At 36.1% G+C, this 24,530-nt stretch overlaps 1 protein-coding gene across 3 annotated transcripts in view; it reads left to right on the top strand.

The window, feature by feature from the left end:
- The window catches only part of LOC135196064 (mediator of RNA polymerase II transcription subunit 20-like), a 292,162-nt gene that overhangs the window by 156,470 nt on the left and 111,162 nt on the right, over positions 1-24,530 (top strand). For all 3 annotated transcript variants that reach the window (XM_064222527.1, XM_064222525.1, XM_064222526.1), the window contains exons 3-5: positions 15,130-15,215; positions 20,920-21,096; positions 21,546-21,656. In XM_064222527.1, coding sequence (XP_064078597.1) covers positions 15,130-15,215; positions 20,920-21,096; positions 21,546-21,656 — 374 coding nt within the window. The remainder of the gene's footprint in view (positions 1-15,129; positions 15,216-20,919; positions 21,097-21,545; positions 21,657-24,530) is intronic.

The raw sequence follows: 24,530 nt of genomic DNA, 5'->3' as shown, positions 1-24,530 counted from the left end.
TCTCTCTCTCTCTCTCTCTCTCTCTCTCTCTCTCTCTCTCTCATCTCTCTCTCCTTTGCCTTTGTACGCTTATTCAGTTGTAGAATGAAAGCCTTTCTCGAAACATTAACCATCTCTCTCTCTCTCTCTCTCTCTCTCTCTCTCTCTCTCTCTTCGTTTTTTAGGCATAATCAATTGTTGGAATAAAAACCTTGCCCAAAGCAACTCTCTCTCTCTCTCTTTTTTAGGCTTATTGTATAGGATATGTTTTCCCAAATCAGTAACTGTCTTTCTCTCTGTCATTCTCTCATTTCTTTAAGCTTATTAAACTTAAGGATGAAAGCCTTCCTGAAACAGTGCAATCACATTCATTACCTCTGGTGTTTCTTACCAGATTACACATTGTCGCCGTCGTCATTATCATAACATCATTATCCTCATCATCTTCGTCTTTTTCTTCATCATCGTTGTGGTCTGTCTGTCCTTCCCCTTTTGCGTACCCTTGTTTCGCCGCCCGTCCCTACCCCACCCCCGCCCAAGCTATCCTCCCACCCACCCACCACCTCTCATCTGCCCTTCCAGAGTCAGCCAATTTCATGGGCTGGAAACTTCTCAATTTCCTGGTCCTTTTCATTGCAATTTTCCACCCAATACAAACACTGTAGACGCACACAAAACAGCCCAAAGAGAGAGAGAGAGAGAGAGAGAGAGAGGCGGGAGCGCGCAAGCGCGGCCTGGCATGTGGTGCTCGTTACCACGTGACGTTTAGCCAGCGACATTAGAAGAGAAATGTCGGCGGGTTTTGTCTTATTTACTAAAGGAATGAGGCATTATATAGTATCTCATATGAGGTATTTGAATTTTAATGTCTCACCGTTTGCATCTAAGTTGATGCATGGGTGTAATATCGTGAAGTACATGCGTGTGTTTGTGTGTTTGAGAGTTCGAACGCCTGTGGTCGTTAGCCGCCATGGCTGGGTGGCACAGCTCTAGGGTCACGTTTCCAAGGTCAGTGGTTCTCGCCGGGACTGCAGCTCACCAGTTAACCTCCTCGTGTTAAGGAAAGGGCTGAAGCTGACAACCTCATCCCATAGGACTTGCACAGAAACCGTCCCCTGCCACATTTTCTTTGTAGAAAAAACTTCAGGTTCTGTATTTCAGGTCAATGATTATTATTATTATTATTATTATTATTATTATTATTATTATTATTATTATTATTATTATTATTATTATTTGGGAAAAAACTCTCTATCACGAGATTATATATAATGTTCTAAACTGTACCCCCTGCTACAGCCTTCCAGTTTCTGTGCAAGTCTTATGGTGCCTATCCGGTTAAAAAAAAAAAAAATACATAAACACATTTTCTATATATATTCCAAAATCAATGGTTGTTTTCCCCACCTTGTATCCCTTGTATTCACCATATAATCTAGGTCCATTAACAAGGTTTGTCATTTAACGAGTCGAAAGAATAAACTGTACATCTCTGACTTTCTAGATTAGAAAACTGGGCCACGTCCGAAACTTCTATAGCAATGGGATTTATAGCGGAGAACGTTAGAGAATTTAGTATTTGGCTACTCACTAAGGTGTGGTGTGGTTCGTAGTAGGAAGTAACAAGGAACTTCCCTTACTGGAACGTCCACGTTGAATTTAAGTGGTTTCGCCACGACAATGATTGATATTTTTAGGTTTATGAAATAAGAAACGGAGCTGGTTCATTAGCTCTAGTTATATGACATGCATAACTTTTGCGTAGACACTTATGCAATGCCCTGTTAAACAAAGTGTTGCAATTAACTACGTGTGGTCCTTTGATAATGTGCATATATTTGATTGCCATACTGGCACTGCGTCAAAATCTATGATGGTAATTTCTGAGCTTACTTGGTATACAGAGTATAATTAAACCAAAAATGTCGTATTTGTCTGAATTTCTTAGAACAAGCTCATTTTTCTAATAATTTCAATTTGAGATGTATACAGAAAGACCAGGTTTTTTATATATATAATTCTTCATTTGCATCAGTTACTTGGCAACATCATTGGGCCCATAGCTGACTCTAGACTAACAGTAGTATGGACTGACATCATCGCTACTACCACCGCGCTATCATCGTCATTACCATCTTCATTATCGACACTTGAAGTTATTTTATCCTGGGACAAAGCATACCTCAGAAGTATGTTTAAATATATATTTGTATATATATAATCTATATTATTATATAGAATATTATATTAAATTTTAAACAAAATGTAAAATAAGACATAGATGAATAATAACCTTGATCACGGAAGTATCTAAAATCCGTGATGCCTTATGTATAAATTTTAAATGGTTTTTTTTTTTTTTTTTTTTGGCCACGAAGGAAAAAGGAAAAAATGAAAAAAAAAAAAAAAAAACAAAAAAAACAGATAGCGAAGTACTTTCGGTCCTATCTTCGGACCTTTACTGATGGCAAACTGATTTGTTTACAAAGAACAACACAGTCAAAAAGAAGACTTATAATTACAAACTGACCACTACCAGATTCAGCCATTAAGGGCGATTTTTTTTCCACTTTACAGAACAAGGAGGAAGGTCGCCAGAGGTCTAGCCACACCTTGGAAGGGATACCCGCAGTTTAAATCAAGTGATTCTTCCAGAAAACAGTACAATTTTGAAAAACACGGTGGGAGCACATATACATACAATACAGATTAGATACAGATATTATGATAATAGTATCAATATAGTAATAGATATATTATATAAATGGATCCCAATTAGTCGTCAATTTGTCGTAAATTTTAGTGAAGAATACACATTTTGGTCGTTGGCACCAATAATATATCTAGACACCAATAGTTTATATATATTATATAATATATACATAATTATTATATATATATATATATATATATTATAAATGTCCCAACATTGTCGTCATTTGTAGAATTTTTAGGTGAAGAATACAATTTTCGTTCGTGGCAACCAAATAACAAATAATATATTAATATCTATATATATAATATCATATTATTATTATATTATATATATATCTATATATAGTATGTGTAGTGCTTGTGTTTGTGTGTTTGTTTGCGTTTCGGTATCTATTATTATTATTATTACATCGTTATGTTGTCATAATATATATATATTCAAAGTTTATTTTTATTATCAAATGTTCACAAATCCCAGTTCGATTTGAACAACCCGAACAAACAACTGGGAGATAAAATAAGGATTTACGGTTATTGAAGCATATTTCATTTACACCAGACGCAAGGTTGAAGGTTGGAATAAAGAAGGGTGGGAATTTACGAAAGAAGCGTTTCCTTTCTTGTGTTTTTCTTACCTTAACCCTTTTGTGTATCAATGGCAATCCAAGCACGAAAAACTCACTGGGAACGTTTTTTATGGCTTTTGTTCGTTTGTATTGTAAGATGCTTCTAGAGAAGTTTTTAGTCGCTTTGAATGACACACGAGAGCGTTTTGGGAGGATTCATCGTTCTACTTTGTTTAGGTTGGTTTATATGTAATATACTTAGTATATAATTATATTGTATTATATATAATATATATATATTAAATATTATATATATATAATATTTATATATAAATGCTGTCTTTGTGGAAGGTGTATATGTGTGTGTGTATATACTATATATATATATATCTATATATATATAATAATATCTAGATTTATTTACATATATATATAATACATAACAATACACCACACAAACTAATATATATATAGAAATATATGCAAATATAAAAAACACCGTATCCGTGCTTCTAAGAAATCAATAGAAGGATCCACAGTAATATCCTTGTTTTATCAACGATCAAATATATTTATGGTAAAATGGAAATCAATACAAAGCTCAAAGCTTTTGACGTTCCATCCTCAATGTGGACCCTTGATCACACCAAGTAAAGTAAAAATGAAACAATAGTATTGTGGTGAAGAATTCCAAATAAAATAAACAAACCAGACAATAAAAATTTAACAAGGGTTAAAAAAATGCGAACAAGTCCATTGGGATCGTGTTCCTTTTACCCATAATTCGCTGTGATCTTACGAGGCGGGACAAAGAAAGCCACCGGTCTTCTTCCTGAATGAACATCTTGATGGGTTAGTTAAGCCTCCAAAAAAGGTATTTTGGTAGAATCAGACTCTGGAACGGGCGAAAGGGTTGGCCATACCACATTGTATAAAAGGGATTTTAACTGTGGTCCTTTTTATATATATTATTTATTATATTTATATATATATATAGTTCTATATATATATATATATTTATATAATAATATATATGGTGTTTGTGTGGTGTGTGTGGTGTGTGTGTGTGTGTTGGGGGGGGGTGGGTTTGGTGGTGGTGGGTGTTGTTTTCGTGTGTGTGTTAAATAAAAATTTTCTTCGTTAAAACATGGATACGTCTTCAAAGTATTAAAGGCTCTTTGAAAAACACCTGGCTTAAAACTAAAGGGGACTATGTTTTCGGTGGACTGCCTTCCACCCATTATCAAGCACATTCACTACTGATAAAGGGTGGAAGTCAGCCCACCGAAGTATCAATCCTTAGTGGTTTTTCAAATGGGACCTAATATATTAAATATATTTAATATATATCTTTATATTAATAGTATATGAATATAGCATACTATAGTATATTATATATAATATATCATAAAAGAAGATCCATAAAAAAGGAAACCAAAAAAGGCCAAAATATAGAAAATCAAGTGTTAGATTTTAGAGACCTGCTGTCTCTCATTTCAGGTTCTTTAGGTCAAGCAAGGTCAAATGAATGAGAAAAGTTTACAGAAAAGGTGGTATTTGATACCAAGAGATCCCTCCACAAGTCAACCGTTCTTTTTAGGTACTAGGTCACCACCCCTGGCTACCTGGGGATGGATATTTTGAGGTATAAACAAATTATATATTAATTAAGAATATATATATATATCCATATACATTATATAGTTCTTAATCATAATTAATACTTAATAATATTTATTTATATATGGTTTTTATATAATATAAATAATTAAATACTATTATATATATATATATTATCTATAATTATTCTAATATAATATTAATAAAAGATATTGTGTGGTGTGGTATGTGTATGTTCGTGTGATGCGTTTTGTTGTAATCAGTATTGTCTTTCACTTATTTACATCTTGATAGTAATGATTGTTTTTTATTCTTAACTCAAAAGCCACATTTTAAATGGCAGCTCTCTCTCTCTCTCTCTCTCTCTCTCTCTCTCTCTCTCTCTCTCTATCTCTCTGCTCTCGATCCTCCTCTCTCTCTCGTCACAAACACACACACACACACCACAAACACAACACCACACCCCACCCACACCACACACACACAACACACACACACACACACACCATCTGTCCTCTCGTAAGAATTGTTGATATTTCTTTGAGTTTGGTTAACTTAATTTTGCCCTCTAATTTTTTTTGGTATGAAGGATATTTAATTTTTCCTTATAGAAACATCTTCCATGTTTTTCCAGTAGAGTAGATCTTGCTGGAATAATATTTACTTACGAAAACATCCCAGGTAATTTATTGTATTGATTAGGAGGAAGTAAGCTAGAAATTTTTCAGATGTAATTAGTAATGCACAAAAAATAGAAAGACGCCCATATTTAAGTGATACATTGGTGGTTAAAGTATATTTTAGGCAATCCTAACCATTTGCCGATCCTTTTATTGTCTCTCCACTCATTCCTCTTTGAGGTTTACATTGTGGTAAAAGTATAAAATTTTAGGCAATCCATTACTATTGCCGTAGTCTATGGAATAAAAGAAAATAAAATAAATCGGAATGCCCAGCGAATATATTATCATTTTAACCAAGGGAAGCGGAAAAAGAGATAGAACGGAGTTCGTCTTTCTTATTAGATGACGTGACTCACACGCCCAATGTGGAATAGTTTTATCGCCTCAGTCCTGAAATTATGTTGTTAATGGCCAAGTTATTAGATTTATTATCCTAATGTCATAATGAAGCCAGTCAGCAATCTTAGCTTTTGGTGGAGGGAAAGATGGAAAGCCCCTGGACAAACCAAGAGTAGGAGACGAGGAGAGAGAGAGAAGAAGGAGAGGGAGAGGAGAGAGAGAATTCATTGATTTAGCTGACGTTCGAGGTTTCTGCTTGAAGCGTTAAATGAAGAATCCGACATTGACAAAGCTGCTCCGAAAATTGGATCAAATTTTTTTTTTCTCTTCCCTTTTTATGATAATGAATATAGAGGGAGCTACTTTGCATGAGCAGAGTTCAAAAGGGATCTTGTTTCGAAAACTGAATTAGATTTTATGCGATATTTAGAAGTTTTAAAGTTGTCCTTGAAAGTAGGTCAGACTACCGAATTTTTCCAATTCCTACTCTCTCTCTCTCCTTCTCTCTCTCCTTCTATCTACTTCTCTCTCTGCGGATCTCTCTCTCGCCTCTCTCTCTCGCTATGCTTAATTAAAGTATGGTCAAAAACGAAATTTTATTACCTTACCTTACTGAAGAACAAAAATAAAAATTTTCTCTCTCTATCTACCTGCCGCTATCTCCTCTTCCTCCTCCTCTATCTCTCTCTCTCCTCTCTCCCCTCCCTAATGGTGGTTAATCTTTAAGTAGGTATTTCAAAACTAAGTTTTTATAAGTTATTTAGATATTGGCCTAAATTACCTCTCCTCCGTCTCTCTCCCTCGTCTCCTCTCTTCTCAATCTCCGCCCTATCTCTCTCCTCTTCTCTCTCTCTCTCTCCACCACCAATAAATGGTTAAGTACGTAGCAACAAAAACCTAAGTTTTAATAATCAGTTTAGACAGTAAAATTACCTCTCCTCTCTCTCCCCCCCCCCTCTCCCCCCCCCCCCGCCCCCCCCCACCCCCCCTTCCTATTCTCGTCTCTCTATCTCTCATCTCTATCTCCCTCATCTCTCTCTTCTGCTTGAAAGTAGGTCAAAAACTGAATTTTATTTACCTCTGCTGAAGAAACAAAAATTCTCTCGTCTCTCTCTCCTCATCTCTCGCACCTAATGGTTAAGTAGGTAGCAAAAACTAATTTTTATAAGTTATTTAGATAACTAATTTACCCCCTATCTCTCTATCTCCTTCTATCTCGGCTTCTTCATCTCTCTCTTCGCTCCGGTCTCTCTATTCTTCTCTCCTCTATCCTAATCCTTAATCCGAACTAGATAGCATCAAACTAAAGCTTTTAATGATTGTCTTTAAACACTAAATTACCTCTCTCTATCTCCTCTCTCGCTCTCTCTCCTTCTCCTCTTTCTAACTGCTTAAGTAGTTAGCAAAAACTAATGTTTTATAATCTTGTTTCGATACTGAATTTACCCCCCCACCCCCCCACCCCCTTTCCCCTTTCTCCTCTCCCCTCCTCCTCTCCTCCCTCTCCTCATCTCTTCCCTCTCTCTCTCTGTCAATGCTCCTAACAAAGATGTTAAAATACCCAAAATTTCCTCTCTCTCTCTCTCTCTCCTCTCACTCCTCTCTCTCTCACCTAATGGTTCAAAAGTAGGGTCAGCAAAACTAAGTTTTTATAATCTTGTTTTCAAAGCACTAAATTGCTTCTTCTCTCTCTCTCTCTCGTCCTCCTCTCCCGTCTCTCTCTATTCTCTTCTCTCTCCTTCTCTCCTAATTGCTTTAAGTAGGTAGGAAAACTAAGTTTCATAATTATTTGAGATACTAACAACCTTCACCTCTCTCTCTCTCTCCTCTTATCTCTCCTCTCTCTCTCTTCTCTCTCCTCTCTTGGTAAACCATCAGTCCATGGCAATACCAAGAGGACAGAAGGATCTTGTTCCAGATAATCAGAAAGTGAACGAAAAAAGGTCTTTGCCAAAAGAACAAAAAAAATGCATGAAAAGTGATAGAACTAAAAAAGTAAGAACGAAATGCCAGAACAAAAGATTATACAATCAAAAAGAAAATGAAAAAAACGGGGACTTGGAGGAAGAAAAAACCCTAGTAAATATCAAGCAAAAACTCAAAACCCCAAACTATTATACTCGTCTATACGAAAAAACAAAATGATAACAACAAAAAAGAATAAAATGGGCCCCTCCTTAGAATTGGAAGGGAGATTAACGAATGAAAAAAAGGAAATTATGCAACATCTTGGCAGAACGAATAAAGAGAGCAATTCACCCTTAGAATTGATAATGAAGATAATTGATAAATAGAAGTAAGGGATGAAGAAAATAAGTGAAGATTTAGCAAGACCATAGCTATTAATGTAAGTTGATATTTATGCAGGCTATTAATGAAATTAAAAATGGAGCTGACAGCAAGGGCCTGATGGTATCCCTGCTATTTTTGTTAAGAAAGTACTTCATTCCTTCTATCGCAAAGCCCACCCTTGCCAATATTATGTAAGACAAAGTGTAGAAGATCAGGCCGGACGATTTATGATGAGCACAAATTAGCATATATTTACCCCTACTTTCAATAGGTGGATCAAGACTAGAGGACAAGTAATTGATAGGCCCGTGACGTCTAACATCACATATTATTTGAAAGTGTATGGAAAGTGGTATAATTGAAGAAAAAATATTATGAAAAACCATTTAATAAAAAAATAATTGTTTTTTTAACTATAGGACCAACAATGGTTTCGTACCCGGACAAAAAAGTACAACAAAACCCAAGTGTTTAGTCCCACCGCGAGACAATCATTACCAACAAAAATAAATGAAAAGCGGAAATTAACCAAAAAGATTGGTTGGTTATTCTAGACTTTGCAAAAGCTTTTGACAAGGGTAAGATCATAATTACATTAGCGAAGAAAATTAGAAAACAGAATATCATGGAATTAAAGTAGGAAAGATCTTAAAGAACTTTTTACACAACTGAAAACAGATAGGTTATTTTGCAACAATGAGAAATTCGGATGAAGCTAAGGTTAACAATCTTTGGTTTGTGGCCACTAGGTACGGGTTTTAGCTGCATTACGTTTGTTAGCATGATTGCAGGACATAGACAGTAATGTTAAGGACTCGGTAGGATGAGGGTTTCAGTAGTTTCGCCGGATGACACCCAAGAATAAGTAGAGAAATTAACTTGAGATGAAGATAGGAACGGCCTACAAAGAGGGGCACCTTAACAAAGTATATGATTGGGCCAGAGGTTAAATTTTTAAAGGAAAGTGGTATTTAAACTCTGATAAATTTTGAATCAAATTTGATCAAATTTATCAAATTTATTCTTGATAAATTTAATCTGATAAATTTGAATCAAATTTAATCAGAGGAAGGAAAGGCTATTATTGCATATATGGGGACCTAAATAATAATGAGACAATCACAAAATAAGGAAAGGCAGTTAGAAAGACCTTATTGGGTGATGATGAATAGGAAATGTTATGGCAATAATCAAATAAGCAATCTTCTATTGGCAAAATGGTAAAGCACAAAAAATGGGGAATGTTGTTTTACTGGCACTTCAAAAGAAACAAGGAAAAGCTGAAAACAATGATTATGCTTTATAAAAACATATGTTTTCGTAGTCCAACTTGAATAATTTGGCAATATGATATGGTACCCGAACACTATCAAAAGGAATATTGGGCACAAATTTAGAGAGTGTACAAAAAGGGTCCTTTACAAGCTAGAAATAGAAGAAAAAAAAGTTTCAAGGACTTCTTGACTTACTGGGTAAAGACTACAATCCTTTAAAATTATAGTCTTAGAAAGGAGAAGAGAAACGCTACATGATAAATTTCAAGGCATGGAAACCAGATAGAAGGAAGTTGTCGCAAAACATCATGGAGCTTAAACAAATATCAAAAGAAAGCTAAGGCAAGCAGATGGTAGATTAATAGTGCCCACAAAACTATACCATGAAAAAAGTAAGGTAAAGCACACAGGACATTAAATCCACTACGCACCAAGCATAGATAATGCAGCGTCTATTCAATGCGTTTGCCAAGCTCATCTGAGGAATATATCAGCGGAGTGAAGCGTAGATGTGTTTTAAGAATAAGCTCGGACAAAGATCTAAGCGCATCCCAGAACCATCCAAGATTGGAATAATAACAAATTGATACCGGAAGATGTTTACTAGCAACTCCTGGAAGGACATTAGAGGATGACGCACACTGAGGGAACCTTGGGTTTAACACCCGAAACAAGATGTAAGGTCTGAGAAGGTCCTCCTAATGCTTAACTAGATAGCAGAACTAAGTTTTTATAAATTGTTTTAAAAAACAAAACTAAATTAATCTCTCTCTCTCTACTCAAAGTCTCCTCTCTCTCTCGGTCTCTTCTCCTCTCTCCTCTCCTCCTCTTTTCTAATGCTTAAGTAGTTAGCAAAACTAAGTTTTATAATATGTTTAGGATACTGGAATTAAACCCCCCCTAACCCCACCCCCCCTTCCTCCTCGTCCCTCACCTCTACTCTGTCAATGCTCTAAACACATTTCAAATACCAAAAATTTTCATCTCTCTCTTCTCTCTCGCTCTCTCGGTCTCTCAATCGAATCTATCTCGCTTCTCTCAAAGCTCTCTCTATCTCTCATCGTTTCCTGACGTTGGTGGCTAAGTAGGATTCAGGGAATCCGGACGTTCTCAATAAACTCCTATTCGTAGTTTCGAGTAAAGGCAAGAAAGGTGCAGCGCTTTAAGATGTACTCATCGTCTTATTCTTTTCGGGTACAACTGCTTGGGACACCTTTAAGGTCAAGGTTTTACCGAAAGGGTATATAGCGGTTTTGTAAATGGAAGAATAATGCTCAGGCTTAGTCTGTGGACTTGGAATCAATTTGGGTAAAAAAAAAAAACAAAAAAAAAAGAAAAAAAAAAAAAAAAAAAAAAAAAAAAAACCCCCCCCCAAAAAAAAAAAAAAAAAAAAATCCCCCCCACCCCCCCCCCCCCACCCCCCACCCCCACCCCAGGACATCTACTTACCACATTCTAACCCTTTCGCATGCTACAAGGGCGTGCCATTCCACTCAGCAATCATAATGTATTTATTTTTGTAAGACGTTAATTTTGCATGACCCCTATGGAAGTAGTGAGGTCAGTGCACCTCACGTGGTGCACTGTAGGCATTATTTAAGGATCTTTGCATCGTCGCTTTCGCCTGTAGCTGCAGCCTCTTTCATTCCTTTTACTCTACCTCCGTTCGTATTATCTTTCTTCCATCTGACTTTCCGCCCCTCTTTAACAATTGTTTCATAGTGCAATGGCGAGGTTTTCTTCTTGTTACACCTTGAAAGTCCTCACACTCATAGGTCCCAGCGGTTGGCCTTAGGCCTAAAGTCTGTATTCTATTCTGTTTCAATTTTGTATGGATTACTTCGATCGGATCTGTCGGTTCCTAAATTTCGTAATGCAGTTCCGTGACCTATCTGTTAGATTTTAAGGAAAGAATTCTGTAATTGTTTTTTTTTAGGGATGCCTGTCAAATCACTCTCTAATTTCCTGCACATCAACGATGTTAATTATGTAATGGAGCATCTTATACGGATTTTTTTTCCAAATGCCAGGTCGCATAAAGAGAGCGACCGAGTTCCGTGATTTGTTCCCAGAAAGACTTACCATGTTGGAACTAATTCAGCTCGAAGCTTGGTTACTGTTTCTATCCGTGGTAACTACCAGCAGCTTCTGATAATCAGGTAGTTTAACTTTATGCCAGAACTGGAGACCTAGGAATCTAGGGAACGCTCTGAATATGGAGTTGGGCATTTCTCTCTCTCTCTCTCTCTCTGCAGTTAAGGTATAAATTTTCCTAGTTTTCCTAGATGCTATTTTTTTTTATTTATTTTTAACTGACGGAAGTTAATTAAGACCCTTGCTTCGTTTCCTTAAACATTCTTCTTTATTTATGAGTTATTATATTCTTGATATCTAGTGAAGTTTGGAGCCATATTTCCTTAAATCTTGCTTGCGACCACTGTAAGTAAATTAAATGTCGACAGCCCCAATTAACTGAGAGCAATTCGCACGGAAATGGAATCATTTCACTCAGGCGCAGATAGAGTATTAATTCCAGATTCAGTTGAAATGCAGAAGACCCATTCATGGTATCCAGTTTACAGATGAGTAGAGGAAGCGATGAGAGAGAGAGAGGAGACGAGAGAGAGAGAGGAAGACACACCTTACCATTCTTTAAGTAGTGAGAAAGTGGGGGTGATGGTTATCTTGTTTACCTTTTGTGCATGAGAGAGAGAGAGAGAGAGAGAGTAGATGAGAAGAGCACGAGAGAGGAGAGAGAGAGAGACTGACTTTATCCTCTTTTAAGTAGTGAGAGAGAGAGATTTACCTCGTTTACGTGGTTTGTGTGTGTGTCTAAGAGAGAGAGAGAGAGAGAGAGAGAAAGGATGTGTTGTTCGTAGCACGTAGTGCGTTTGTGTGTGTGTGTGTTGAGTTGCGTTGCGTGTGAGGGACAAAGTTGGAGGGAGGGGGGATTAATGGGGGTGGAGGAGGAGGATGGATGGAGGAGGAATCCGAATGAAATCATGTCCGGCAACGAACCACCATGGCGAGGTATAACTCGCCCTTTGCCGGATACTATTGCCCTGTTTGCAGACAGTCAGATCAACAAAGAGCAAGAACGGGGAGGACGGGCGTGGTCAGAAGCGAATCACAACTACGCCCCCGATTCAGGCCCTCGCCGCAACCGGCTGTAAGTTTCTGAAGCGAACAGACGGAGCGATTGGGAGGTGGAGGGGGTTTGGGCCAGGTTAGAGGGGGGCGGGGGGCGTGGTGGGGGGGGGGGAGGGGGCGTTGGTCCTCCCTCCTATTAACTCGCAGCCTTCCCTTCTCCCGGTTCGAGATTCTTAGCCATTTGAATCTTGATAATTGGGTATCCATTCGCGTGTGATAATAACCCCAGCCGGGCCTTCTTAATAAGAGGTGAAAGATGGTTATACTCGAACGCAAGCAAAATTGGGAGATAAGTTTTAATTGAGAAGATAAATTAAAAGTATGCCCGGGGAGTATGAGAGAAACTTCTTCAAGAGCCGAAAATGGATGAGAATATTGGTAAACCTATACTCTCGGGTTCTTCCCAACTGAAGGAAGTTTCAAGGATTCTCCTTTCCCTTATTTTGATTTCGAACACGTGTGGTCTTGGACCACGATTTTTTAAGTATGAATTATTATTATTATTTTCTTTTTGTGAAGAAATCCCACAGTCAGGGGCCAAATGTAAACAATATATTAAAAAAATAATGTACAGATCAAGCCGGTTGTTGATATATATTTCCAATATATATCATTTGCACCACTGGATTTCTTCACCTGTATAGTGACTCATGTATTTATTATTATTACTTAATTATTATTATTATTATTCATTATTATTATTATTATTATTGTTTTTTTTTTTTTTTTTTTTTTTTTTTTTTTTTTTTTTTTTTGTTTTTTTTTTTTTTTTTTTTTTTTTTTTTTTTTTTTTTTTTTTTGCTCTATCACAGTCCTCCAATTCGACTGGGTGGTATTTTATAGTGTGGGGTTTCCGGGTTGGCATCCTGCCCCTGCCTTAGGAGTCCAGCACTTTTATTATTTATCTTGTGACCGTTCTTTCTAGGATCACAACTCCTTTCTGCATGAGTCCTAGAGCTACTTCAGCGTCTAGTTTTTTCTAGATTCCCTTTTCAGGGATCTTGGGATCGTGCCTAGTGCTCCTATGTTATGGGTTACGATTTCCACTGGCATATCCCATATCCTTCTTATTTCTATTTTCAGATCTTGATACTTATCCATTTTTTTCCCTCTCTTCTCTTCAACTCTGGTGTCCATGGTATTGCGACATCAATGAGTGATACTTTCTTCTTGACTTTGTCAATCAACGTCACCGTCTGGTCTGTTTGACACTATCACCCTATCCGTTCTGATACCATAGTCCCAGAGGATCTCTTTGCGTGATCGTTATCTATCACTCCCTCAGGTTGGTGCTCGTACCACTTATTACTGCAAGGTAGCTGATGTTTCTTGCACAGGCTCCAGTGGAGGGCTTTTGCCACTGAATCATGCCTCTTTTTGTACTGGTTCTGTGCAAGTGCCGGGCATTCGCTTGCTATTATTATTATTATTTTATTATTATATTATTATTATTATTATTATTATTATTATGACAACTGCGTACTGTCTTTGAACTAAATTTAGGTATAAGAAGAGCTTTCTATTATTATAAGACCGATTGAAGCTTGACTTCTAAGAAAAGTTTTATAACTGTGACAGTAAATATTAAATGATTTCAGGTTAGGACATTAATGAAATTGGTAGAAGTTGTCATATCATTGTTAAAAAATGCTAAACATTAAATCAGTTTAGTATTTGGTATTGTTAGAGATGCAGCACTTCTTTGCTATTGTTAGAAATGCAGCACGCATTTGCTATTGTTAGGGATGCAGCACGTGATGTTATTGTTAGCGATGCAGCACGTGTTTGCTTTTGGATATGGATAGAGCACGTATTGTAGCGAGAGGATCTCAGACTAATGACACTTAAATATTTTTTTAGATCTCTCTTTCCTTATGCAGCAATTATTGGTTTCTTGATGTGAATTCTCATCAATCGTCAAAATAAATTTAGATGACGGTTCTCTTCTTGACTCACTCCCTGGCCCCGTGCCAAAATGCATGCCAATCAGCTCTCTCTCTCTCTCTCTCTCTCTCTCTCTCTCTCTCTCTCTCTCTCTCTCTCTCTCTCTCTCTCGTAGCGCAAGTGGTATTGCTCTCGATTCACAACCTTGTAGACCTGTGCTCACACACTCACACACACACACACACACACACACACACATACACTGTATGTGATCAGTACTCCGTCGAAATTCTTATTGTTATTGTTGTTATTAAAAATCTGGAGTTCCCCAGAGGTAATTTATTACCTGACCCAGAAAAGCCTCTCTCTCTCTCTCTCTCTCTCTCTCTCTCTCTCTCTCTCTCTCTCTCTCTCTCTCTGCCTTTAAGCTACTGAATCTTTTTAATATTGATTGCGACGAATAAGAATAGAAAGATTCGTATGCGTAGGGATTACGTTCGCTTTTAGCCCAAATAATTTACATACTCATTTTCAAGGCTAGCTGCTTATTTCATGTGTCCTCATGAGGATGCAACATTGCAAAATAAGTTTGTTCTTTCTAAATATATATTTTTCCCCCTTCTCCAGGTTCGGGTCAAAGGAAAATGCATATTCTCCACAATTCAGAAACTCCAGCCACGACTTACGCTGTGTTAGACACAGGGACAAAGCAGGTTAGTACAGCGATATATATATATATATATATATATATATGATATATATATATATATATATATATATATATATATATAGATATATATATATATATATATATATATATATATATATATATATAATCTTTTCTCATATGGATCTGTACGTATGTGTGTGAGGATGTGGCTGTTGGACATTGGAATCTTTTATGTATCGTCCGGTTTTTATATGCTATATGATATTTCCTTCATTTTGTTGTGGGAAAATTCGTTCCCATGGGAACAAAATAAGAATTGCTTAGCAAGTATCGCGGTAAATATTGAAAAATAATATTTCTTTTCTGTGTATGTGGGAATATTCCTTTAAGATTTCCGAATGAGCAAAAATAAGGATTACCTTCGCAGTTATAAGGAAATGCATAGCATTTGATACTGACTGATCGAATAATTACGTTCTACAACAACAGAAGGCTATCGCCTCGGTGGCGTGGTCGGTGTGGTGTTGGCGTGCCACCTCGATGGCCGTGATTTCGATTCTCGGGCATTCCATTGACGAGTGAGAGATGTTTATTTCTGGTGATGGAAGTTCACTCTCGACGTGGTTCGGAAGTCACGTAAATCCGTTGGTCCCGCTGCTGAATAACCACTGGTTCCATGCAACGTAAAAACACTATACAAACAAACAAACATCAAGTAAAAGGAAAATGCTTGTTTTAATGGTACCTACCCGATCACACGCACTGTATTCGCACTGTATTTTCCGGCTCGTAACAGAGGTTAATTAGAAGTTTGGCCCCAAATATTTTGAAGGAAATGACATTGTTAGTCGACGTGTAGGAAGAAACCAACCGTTTTATGACGTTTTAAGTTGACCGTAAGTCTTGGTTATGTTATCGTAAAGTTCAGACTGTGATTTAATTGGAATTTTTATTTTTATTTTTTATTTTTAATATTTCAACTCTTGGCAATGATCGAAACCAGCAGAGAATTAAAGGTCAGATGTGAAGTTGCTGTTAACACTAATAGTGGTCACGACAGTCAACAGTAGTAGTAATAGTGGCAGTTCGCTGTTAATATACAGTTGTTTAAGAATTGCAACATTTGCTGCAACCTCTTTCATTTCCTTTAACTGTACCTCCGTTTCATTGTGCAACTGCGAGGTTTTCCTCCTGTTACACCGTTCAAATATTTTTACTCTTAATTTCTGTGTCAGCGCTGTTACCTCATAGGTCCCGGCGCTTAGCCTTTGGCCTAAACTCTGTATTCTATTCTATCCTATTCTACAGGAACTGTAATGAATAACTCATATACTATGCCAACTTTGCGTAAAAATTTTTCAGAATTTTTTCCTTGAGTTTGATTATTATCATGAGTAAGGCCGGTGATCGTTGATGCTTCACCGATGCAATATTTCTTATGTTATAAAAGGATCTCTGTTACATACGAATACAAAAGAACATAAGCATCATTGTGCAAGTGTACGGTTGAATTCCTCACTGGCATTGTTGGATTTATTACAGCACGAACTGCGTAAAAACTAGAATAATGTGGAGATTAATTTTCGAGTTATAAAGTGATAAAGAAGGTTTTCGTTTAAGAGGTTAATCACAGTAAATGAAGCAAAGAAGGTCATAGGATGTGTACATAAGATTGTGAGAAAATCGTGGAGCGTCATTGAAAGCCATGATTGGACTTGATGCAGGTATTATTAACCGACGTTCCTTTATAGAGGTGAAGTTTAGATGTTGAATTGTGACAGAAAAGAGAAATAAGGTTGTAAGAAGAATAGACACAAATAGATATATGGGTGATATGTAGAAATGATAAATAGAGTAGCTTCGTGATAGGAGAGATATGAGTGTTTTGAGAAGAATGGAGATGTTTGGAAAGGAATAAATAATTAGGAAGTGTTAGGTAGAAGGGGGAGAGGAAGAATTAGGGGGTTGAATAGTGTGGAAGAGGTATTTAATGTAAAGGCCTTTATAATCAACGAAATTTATGCAAAAAATATATGTAAATGGGAGTATATGGAAAGGCTTTCAACGTGCTGCTGATGATCCTTCAGTGTAGATGAAGTATGAATGTGGCAGTGACCATTTTTCGGTGTTTTATTTAGAGCCACCCCCTTGGTTGGGAAACTTAAATATTCAATCAATATATATATATATATATATATATATATATATATAATATATATATATGTATATATATATATATATATATATATATATTATATATATATATATATGTATATACTATATACACATACATATATATGTGTATTATACATATTCCACATAACATATATGTGTATATACACACACACACATATATATATATATATATATATATATATAATATATATATGTGTGTGTGTGTGTGTGTGTGTGTGTGTGTGTGTGTGTGTGAGAGAGAGAGAGAGAGAGAGAGAGAGAGAGAGAGAGAGAGAGAGAGAGTATATAAACACTATATATGGGTATACATATAAAAATGTATATAAAATGTGAATGTGGTAGGTATTCTCCCTTCATACGTATGCGTGTCTTTATGTTCGTGTATTGAATATAAACGCTTTTATGCTCCGGATATCCAGAGGGTCGCTTTCTGAGATGGGTTGCGGCATCGGAAATTCGTGAATAATGGAACATCCCTGTTATGGGCGCCGTCCTCTCCCGGTCACGAGTCAGACAAATTCAGTGTGTTTGTGAATTTGGCCTTAGTCTATTTTTTCTTTATCGTTTGAATTTAGGGCGATATAATAAAAGTTAAAATATTTAGCATTTTTTAATCAAATGTTATGTTTACTTTGAGTGGTCGGGTCTTAGAAGTGAAACTTCCTTTTAACGTTCATTTTACTTTAGCCATTACTTAAGGTTCTTTGCAGCTTCCCTTCGGCCTCTAGCTGCAGCCCCTTTCATTTCTTTTACCGTACCACCGTTCATATTCTCTTTTTTTTTTTCATTTTGCTTTCTATCCTCTGCTAGCAATTTTTCCAGACTGCAACTGCGAGGTTTTCATCCTGTTACACCTTTCAAACCTTTCTATTCTCAATTTTCATTTCAGCGCTGAATGAATCATAGGTCCCAGCGCTTGGACTTGGCTTAAATTATTTGTTCCAGTTACAATTTCAACCCTATATATCGGAAGCATCTTTTCCCTTTTAATCGTTTCAATCCATTGCTCTGTTCACTCGGTCAAAAGATATGTCAGAGCTCTGTCGAGACCTAGTTCCTCGTTGACGAGTGGTTTACGTGCTCACCTACCGATTCGGTAGTCTCGAGTTCGATTCCCCGATCTGCCAACAAGGAGTCTGAGGAATTTGTTTCTGGTAATTAGGAATTAATTTATTGATATAATGTGGGTCGGATTCCACAATAAGCTGTAGGTCCCGTTGGTTCTTAGCCACGTGAAAATGTCCAGTACTTCGGGCCATCCCTAGGAGAGCTGTTAATCAGCTCAGTGGTCATGTTAAACCAAGATATCCTTAACTTTTTTCTGTCGAAACCTGTCTAACTGAATTGCAGTATAGTAGCAAATAAAGTTGATGCACACATGAATATGAGTACACTAACAAAAGTCAGTAATGCGATGATGAATTTATGATAAAATATGAATATCAGCGTCGAAGTTATTTTGAGCCTACTGCCCTTGGCTTTAATACACTGAAGGCTAAAGAAAAGGCCAAGGGTTTTGCAAGAATATGTATTCATTTAAGAAGAAAAATTATGTAATCACAAAAGGAAAAGTGTTACAAATATTTGGTTATTAGAGAAAATTACAATCCAGTGATTCAAAATTTCAGGACGAAGACGAGGGATGATATTATTTTGAGAAAGAGTGATTTATTGCAACATGAAATAACAATATATACATATGTATATATATGTATATATATACATACACACACACACACACACACACACACACATATATATATATATATATATATATATATATATATATATATAATATATTGTATTATAGTGCGAATATATTTCAAAGTTTGCTTAAATTTTTTTTTTTCTCTCTCTCTCTCTCTCTCTCTCTCTCTCTCTCTCTCTCTCGTCATAACAGCTGTAGTAAAACTGTCACACCACTATTGCTCTTCAGACCAGCGCATTTAAACAGCAAACACTAAACCAATCTGTGGTTAAAGATTGCTTTATGAAGTGTGCCATTTTATCCTCGTGTGTTTGTCAATTAATTTCATGTAGTTATTCAGTGAGATATATTTGTCATTTTAAACAAAGGATGGGAAATTGGAAATACGGTCGAAATTGTACAAGACCAGTAAGAGAGAGAGAGAGAGAGAGAGAGAGAGAGAGAGAGAGAGAGAGAGAGAGAGAGACTCTAGTAATAAGCAGTATTTTTTGTTCCTTTTCATTTTGTCTATTATTGCTTATGAGTGTAATGAGAATATGCTTTCACACACACACACACACACACACACACTTAAGATTACTTCATGACCATTAATGAAAGTGTAAAGTTCGTTCATGGATGGTTTTGTCATTCATTCATAGATTTGTTGTCACGTCCATTCATGGAAATTATATCTAATACTTTCTTGGAAATATCACCGTATTTCTAGTATTTATTTATGTTTTGATTCGTAGAAAGGTAGTCAGTCATTCATGCTCCCTGACAACTGCCCCCGAACATGCAGAGGTATTCAGTCGGGAGAAATGGTACAGCAGCGGTGCCTTTTGAAAAATATCGTCCAGATATGTCGTCTTCCTAATACCTTCGTAAGAATTATGGTCGCTCTTCGAAAGGGACAAGGAATTCGGGAAGTTTGGTTGCACTGCATTGAAATGCATGTTCTGATCGTGTCCAGGTTTACCTGAAATATGTCAGGAATTGATTGGAATTCTTGTTTAAAGGTGAAAGACATCTGCCTGTTTTTTTTTTCCACTTACATTTTTTTATATCTTTGTTGGTTTTTGCCTTAGTGTTGTATGATTTGAATTCTAGGTGAAAAGATTCTTAAAGGAAGTATTCTATCAAATAAAAGACATCTGCCTGCTTGTTGTTATCTTATTTCTCTTATGTTTTTATACTTTTGTGGGCTTTTCGTACATGTATGTTTGATTACGGTTGTGAGGATTTCCTATTTGTATGCGTTTGCTGATTTGAATTCTGGGTTAAAAGATTTTTAAGCGGAGTATTCTGTCAAGTAAAAGACATCTGCCTTTTTTTCTTTTTTTTTTTTACTGGTTGTGGGCTTTTCCTGTATCGTGTTTTATAATTTTAATTCTTGGTTAAAATATTTTTAAGGGATAGATATCTATTGTGTGTTTTTACTGTCAGTATGGTATTTGAAATGAATTTGATAAAATATATTTTGCAAGGTATGAAAATAGTGTAATTTTGAGTCCTATGTAATTATGGAAGTATTGTAATTTTGTGGAGTTTTCCTGTCTGTGATATTTTATATTAATTGGAACAAAAACAAAAATCTTTTTTAAGATGTGAAAATAATGTAATTTTGTCATTTTATGGTCAATAAATCAATCTATCTATCAGCCTATATCTGTCTATTATCTATGTAAGTTTTAATCTATATATCTATACCTATGTGATTTATGTAAATATTTGTGTGTTCGGTGTATTTTATATCACTCATTTTTTCTATCTATGTATCTTTTATATGAAATAAAGATGCACTGAACTATCTATCTACTTACCAATCTATGTCTTTTATTTGCTTTTCTCCTTTTCCCAGATAACCCTGTCAGCAGATCTCCTCTTCGATTTGCTGTTGCCAAGACTCGACCACATGTATCAGAATAAAAAGAACCTGAAGATCGAGTCCAAAGGAGCCAAGTACGAGATCGGCGACTTCGTGGTGAAGATAGGGACGGTCACCATGAGTGGCCATTACAAAGGGATCCTCGTCGAGGTGAGAGGAAGGGGATGGATACTATTCCGACTTTTGCTCTGAAAGTGCGAAATGGCATGACTTTTGTGACGGGTGTTTGGGGTGGGGATTCAGTTGTAATTGTTTGTTAGTGCGTTTTACAGTGATTTGATTTATATTTGGACATTGTTGAAGTTTTTGTGGCAAAATTATATATTTTCGAACATTTTATTTTATTTATGAATATAGAGAAATTTGGTTACATCAAGGATTTTAATAAGGTGTTTCAAATTTATATTTATGTAGTTTGGAGTAATATTTCCAGTATTTATATACTACCGTAAAATTTTGTGTTCAAAACTTAAGTACACTTTCCAGAAATGTGTAGCTTGTTATAATTTAGATAGTTCTGTCCTTGATGATTATTGTAATGACAATATTTTTTTCTTATTTATTGAGTTATTTATCCCTTTTTTTTTAATTATATCTAGGTCGAGTATTTGCCCTGTTCGGTGCCAAACTTGTGTTGGTCGCTGATGCGTGAATTTATGCAGAGCTTCATGGGTTCCTGCGTGAGTGCTACCGTCCCCCCATTTCTACAGGTGAGTTGTCAAATACTTAATGAGCTAAGATTCGTTGACCTTAAGATTTTTCAGGTATTTATTTGTATCTGTACAATTATGTTAGTTTTGAGATAATGTCATCACATTGACTGTGACGATCGAATGGATATTAGCAACAATTTTTCATTTCAAATATTTTTCAATTCTTATAGTCTCAGTTCTTTCAACTGATATTTTCATATAGTACTCACATCACTTAATAAAGCAAAGGGGTATAATACGTGTTTTTGATGTATGGAATTTTCTAGTTCCTGTCAAGATTTGAAAATGCCAATGGTTGTGGCCTCTTTCTGAACTATACTCTTGTTTTTTTCCATCTGTCCATCCGGCTGTGGTGTATGCGTATGGTAACACTGCGTCCCGGGCTTTAGATAGAGTTACAATCAGCTAACATTCAACAATAATGATAATATCCTATTTCGAATATTAACGGTGTAATTCGCATACAGTAAATTATTAAAACACTTTTCAGTTGCAAATGTACACCCAGATATCCTTTTATTTACCTAAAACTTACACATAGCGTAACTATTTAAAGCCCGGGACGCAGTGTTACCATGTGAAAACACCACAGGCGGATGGACAGATGGAATAAAAACAGAGTATAGTTCCCCTCAGGATTTGAATTGCAGTAATCGCCAGTAGATCTAGATTCTAATTTTTTGCTGACTGGAAATCACACAAGCAGTCATTGCGGCTGTTAAAATTACTATCTTCTTCCGCTACTCTGGTATTCACAAACATTAAACTACAAATGACATATGTGATAAAACTGGAATTTATATGAATAGATCAAACTATTTGGAAAATCTAAATTTAGTTATTCCCCATAGGGTGTTAATGCCGTCTGTACTCTCGCGGGGTGCACGATAGGCATTATTAAAGGTTCTTAACAGCATCCCTTCAGCCCCTAGCTGCAATCCCTTTCATTCCTTTTACTGTACCTCCATTCGCATTATCTTTTCACCAATCTTGCTGTCCACCCTCTCCTAACAATTATTGCCTAGTGCAACTGCGAGGTTTTCCTCCTGTTACACCTTTCAGACTTACCTACTCTCTTTTTTACTTTCCAGCGCTGAATGACCTTTTAGGTCCCAGTGCTTGGCCTTTGACGTAAACTCTATATTCCATTCAGTTTAATTACCATCACCACCGTCTGTCCGTGCTGCCAAGGTTTACCTCGGAATTCGGTGTATTCGCTCTGTTATCTCTTCTCCCTGTCATGTCCTCCGAGTTAGATATCATCTTCAATCTTCTTGCGCATCCTGAGCCTCAGTCAGGTTTCCTTTGGCCTCCTACGTCCTAATTTTCTCTGTACGCCCTTACCATAGAATATCGTAATCGTTGTCATTAGCTTGAAAAGAGCTTGCTCGCAAGAGGTATAGCTTTTTTTTATTTTCATTTTTTTACACCAACATTTCATCCTGTTACGGCTTTAAAGGTAAAAACTATGATCATCTGAATGAAGCGATAATCTTGTGAGATAACTGTAGGGCATGATGGGATAACAAAATGTTATTTTCATAACTTAGGTGAATCTTCTCATATCATGATTTGAATAAAATTCGTTGGACAGTTAGTTGCACATACAAGTAGTATTCTTTTAACACGTTTTTATTTTCCTCAGTTTTCGTAATACTTATGGAAAATAATCAGTCTCCAAATTTGGCGTACTGTAGTTTTTCATTTGTATTTGCAAGGCCATTTCCATTTTATAACGGACTTTTTACTAAAGGTGTTGAATTACTCCAAACATTTAATTTCACGTTCTTAGTTTCATTTCATTTAAGGCTTCTTGTTGATGTGTGTCACTTCTCATGTTTTGATTTAAAGAAATCTGGTTGGGTAGTTGTGTATACAAGTAGCATTCTTTACTTGAAAGAGTCTCTAATGAAATTGTTTCAATCTCCGGTTTTGCTCTATTGTAGTTTTTCACTTGCATTTTCCGGGTCATTTCTATTTTATAACTTTTATTAAAGGTGTTTAATTCTTCCCAAGCGTTCAATTTCACGGCGTTGATATCTCATTTCATTTATAGTCTTTTTTTTTTGATGGATGTGGAGACGTCATATCCTTCTCATATGCCCAAAAAGAAATTAGTCATTCTCCTCTTCCATACCAGGTACAATTATTATTATTATTTTTTTTTTTTTTTCAATGACAGTCATCCTATTCGACTGGGTTGTTTTGACAGTGTGGGGTTCCTGTTTGCATCCTGCCTCCTTGGGAGTCCATGACTTTTTTTACTATGTGCACTGTTTCCAGGAGCACACTCTTCTCCATGAGTTCTAGAGCTAATTTTTCCAGGTTCCTTTTCAGCGATCTTTGGATCGTGCCTAGTTTCCCTATGATTATGGGTACAATTTCCAGTGGAATATCCGATATCCTTCTTATTTATTTTCAAGTCTTGATTGTTATCAATTATTATTATTATTTATTATTATTATTATTATTATTATTATTATTATTATTATTATTATTATTATTATTATTATTATTATTCAGAAGATGAACCCTATTCATATGGAACAAGTCCACAGGTGCCATTGACTTGAAATTTAAGCTTCCAAAGGATATGGTGCTCATTAAGAAGTCAGAAAAGATATAGAGAAATACAGAGAAAAGAGCTCTTACTTTAAAAAAAAATCAATTTATAAATTTTTTAAATAATCAAAATATGATGGCAATCGGTGTTCATTCACCCCTTTACCAGGTACATGTGCTCAGATCCCTGGTAATTGCTGTTGGTGTTGTTGCTGTTATTGTTGTTGTTTACATTTCAGTAGGCTTAATATGTTTTGGGGGGAAATTCAATCGACGCCAGAGCGCTCTTACACGCAATTTGTGGTCGTA

Source organism: Macrobrachium nipponense, chromosome 17 (assembly GCF_015104395.2).
Source record: "Macrobrachium nipponense isolate FS-2020 chromosome 17, ASM1510439v2, whole genome shotgun sequence".
Lineage (NCBI taxonomy): Eukaryota > Metazoa > Arthropoda > Malacostraca > Decapoda > Palaemonidae > Macrobrachium > Macrobrachium nipponense.
This window is presented reverse-complemented; position numbering and strand designations above follow the sequence as displayed.